At 37.9% G+C, this 3,815-nt stretch overlaps 1 protein-coding gene across 2 annotated transcripts in view; it reads left to right on the top strand.

Annotated features, from left to right (window-relative positions):
* LOC106874825 (proton myo-inositol cotransporter) overlaps positions 1-3,815 on the top strand; it is a 101,587-nt gene that overhangs the window by 61,068 nt on the left and 36,704 nt on the right. For both annotated transcript variants that reach the window (XM_052966157.1, XM_052966156.1), the window contains exon 3: positions 3,491-3,650. In XM_052966157.1, the coding sequence (XP_052822117.1) occupies positions 3,491-3,650 (160 nt within the window). The remainder of the gene's footprint in view (positions 1-3,490; positions 3,651-3,815) is intronic.

Raw genomic sequence — 3,815 nt, 5'->3', positions numbered from 1 at the left:
GTTTGCTATTGTATATGCGTGTGTTGTTTATGCCCATGTGTGTATGATTGTATGCGTGTCTGTGTGAGTGTGTAGTGTTGGTGAGAAGTGTGTGTGTATGTGGGTGTGTGCGTGTGTGTGTATATGTGTGGATGTGCGTGTGTGTGGGGGATTGTGAGTGTTAGGTACGGGTGTGTGTGTGTTTATGTGTGTCTGTATGTGTTTCATCTTAAACAGAAATGCGTTAAGAGGCCGAAATAAGCTAAAGGCAGATACAGCTTGGCACCAGTGATGTCGCAACTCATTTCTAACTGAGTTAACTGGAGCAACGTGAAACAAAGTGTCTTGCTCAAGAACACAACACACAGCCCGGTCCGGGAATCGATCTCACAACCTCACGATCGTAAGCTCGACGCTCTAACCACAGAGCCATGCGTCTTCACACACACACTCACACACACACACACACACACACATGTATACTGAAGTTTTACAAGAGGTGTGAAAGTTACTTCCAAGTTTCGGCCTGCTGGCGTTCGTGGATATGTCACCATTAACTTTACATGCGTTTCTCGTTATTACTAAACGCAACTCTACGGAACAGAGGTCTCTTAGCGAAAATGCAATATCAGACTATGTGTAAAACCCCAAAGCGTAAAACACAGGGGACTTTTTATTTATGTTGTATATGCATTAATTGATCACCTTTGTCAGCACAAATATCTTTATTAACCCAGAAAGAAAATTCATCACACCATTGTCCAAGTATATTTGGTTCCTTAAGGAATGACAATGGTATATAAATTTAAGATCATTTGGTCAGTGCTAGAATCTACGACATCGTACATGCCTATAGGTTGTGGGTTAAAATTGGGTTGCAATATGTGCAAAATAAAAGATGTCTTGTCTGAAGGTTTACATTTAAGATTTGAACTATTATCAACTTACAAACACGCTCCCATCTATTACTCCGTTATATGACTCTAAACCTTTAAAATATGTAGAAAACCGTCAGATTTCGCAGCTATCTTTTTTTTATTATTCTAATCTCTATTACAGACTAACTCTCCATTGTTGTTCTTTCTTAACTCAACTTCCAATTGTATATTTTGTTTATACCTTTAGCAACAGTTTTAATTGTTATCTATATTCACCAAACTTTACTCAATGCAGGCAGTTTCTATATTTATTTGTTATTTATTTACTTTAATTCTTTCTTTTTAGTATTTGCGTATACTATTATTTTCTACCATTTTCTACCTAATCTTTCTCCAAACGAGTTTTCAAAGAGCGGTTTCTTTATGTTGACAAATGAAATCTGACTGTTTTCCAGTAACTTTGTTTAAACTGAAGTATATTTGCCACCTAAATGTAACTGACCCATATGGGACGATGCTACTGTAGTTTATAGTCCCAGGAAGACATCTCCTCCAGCTATCTAATGACATACTGTCTGTGCCCTATCAGTATTTGCAAAATAAATAATCGTTCCCATCTCTAGTTTGACGTGCAGACCCGGGTTTCTGAGTAATAACTCGTCATCAGCGCATGGCAATCATCGGCTAGAGATGAGAAGTGATAATTCCAATGCAAATATATATATATGCTTTTTCCAGTGACAAAAAATCGCTGAGCTCGATTGTCACGCACTGATGACGGGTTACTACTCAGAAACCCGGGTCCATGTGTATCAAGTCGGGCTAGAGATGAGAACGAGGATTTCCCTTTGAAAATACTGATAGGGCACAGACAGTGTGTCATTAGCCAGCTGAAGGAGATGTCTTCCTGGGGCTATAAACTGCAGTAGCATCGTCCCATATAGGTCATCTACATTTAGGTGGCAAATATACTTCACGATGTCGTGCTGCTACTGTTTACATCTCGCTCAGAGATTTATCATTGTTTGTTAAAACTAATTTTCAACTATTTTCTGCATGTTTTATAATCTAATGCTTTCCTCCGGATTCATTGCTGCTTTGATTTTACCTTGTTCTACTCTCGAAGCCAAATCTACTGTCATCTACTCACAGTCCTTCCATTTCTATAGCTGTAGTTGTGACAGCGAAGCTTAGTTCTATGTCATCCTACGCGTGATTACTTTAAACTATCACTGCACTCTACAAATTGAACACTCTCCTGTCTTGTACCCTTCCCACTGCCAACTTTCTTACCACTCATCATCTATTTTGCTATACAACCTCCTCAGTACACCAATCTATGAAATTTATGTTTCCTCCAACCTGAACCTGCTATTTTCCACATCTTTTCTGAATATCCGTCAGCAAAGTCTGGTGCAACACATGTCCCTCGTCCTGAACTTCACATATGTACAAAAATTATGCCAATTTGCTTTTTCACATACTTTGTAAAACTGGAAGGAAGTTGAGACAGAAACTACTTCAAGTTTGATTTCTTTTTTAAAGGTGCTTTCCAACATTGTTCTTAAATCCATTAATCTATCAAAGTTTTGAGATCTGCACAGTCCTCTTTTCAAAATGAAGTGATGATGATAGTGGTATTTTGTTCGTGTTATGCAATAAGATGCAATAGATCTTGGGAATAACTTTATGGTTGATAAAAACCATGTGTGCCAAATTTAGAACTATGCTATGTTATTGCGTAATTCTTAAGTACTATGAATAATCTTATGACTGTCAAAATCATCAACAGAAGATTTAAACTCGTGCAGGTAGATTCTGGTAGATTTCATGACGTATTAGTGTGTTTAAGCTTGTATTTTGCTATTAGTCAAGCTTCCATAATTACTCTCATTTTTATGGAATACTATGTTTTTCGGCTAGCGTTGTTCTTTGCAATTTTATTTTGCGTACTACATTATAATGAGTTACAACGACTGCTTGTTATAAGCGCACAGTCAATCAACAAGTGTCGCATTTGTGAGAAGGCACGTGGTTAAGTGGTTAGGTTATTCGGCCCACGATCGTAATGTTGTGAGATCGATTCCTGGTGGTACATTGTGTCCTTGAGTAAGACACTTTATTTCACATTGCTCCAGTCCGCTGAGCTGGTAAAAATGAGTAGTATCTGTAGTTCAAAGGGCCAGCCTTGTCACATTCTGTGTCAAGCTGAATCTCCCCGAGAAGTACGCTAAGATCTGTGGTGTGCTCAGCCACTTGCATGTTAATTTCACGAGCAGGCTGTTCCGTTGATCAGATCAACTGGAACGCGTACCATCGTAATTCACGGAGTGCCAATTACAATTACATGTTCAATATAACAGTTTGAGTCATGAATTTCACTATTTTCTTGTTCACATCTGAGCGTAATCACACTGCTACAATTCCTAGCAATATCTGAAGAAGGGATTTTTGGATTTCGAAATATTATTATTATATCAGACTATGAATAATTAAATTATAACAGTTATTATCGTCCATTGTTGTGATTATAGTGTATTGTTTTGCCATTCAAGACACATTATATTTTTTCTAAATATTTATTTGCTTTTATAATTAATTTATTCCTAATTGTCCGCTATTTTTTCTTCCAGGTCTCTCCTCAGTGGCAGTGCCTGTGTATTTAGCTGAAAGCAGTCCATCAAAACAGAGGGGATATGCTATGGTGCTTAACCAATCTGCTTTAATATTTGGTCTGTTTTTCTCTGTTCTTTTAGCTGCAGCCTTGAGCTATATAAAACATGAAAGTTGGCGGTAAGTTCAAGCAATGGATGGCCTTTGCAAATGTACACACACATACATGTATATACAAAAACAAAACGTGAGCCTGGTGCAGCCTTCTGGCTCTACAGACCTGTCAAACCATCCAACCTATGCCAGCATGGAAAGCAGACGTTAAACAATGATGATGATGATGAT

The sequence above is a fragment of the Octopus bimaculoides genome, chromosome 3, assembly GCF_001194135.2.
Source record: "Octopus bimaculoides isolate UCB-OBI-ISO-001 chromosome 3, ASM119413v2, whole genome shotgun sequence".
In the NCBI taxonomy this organism is placed as follows: Eukaryota; Metazoa; Mollusca; class Cephalopoda; order Octopoda; family Octopodidae; genus Octopus; species Octopus bimaculoides.
The sequence above is the reverse complement of the archived record's forward strand: the minus strand, read 5'-3'. Positions and strand labels throughout refer to the sequence as shown.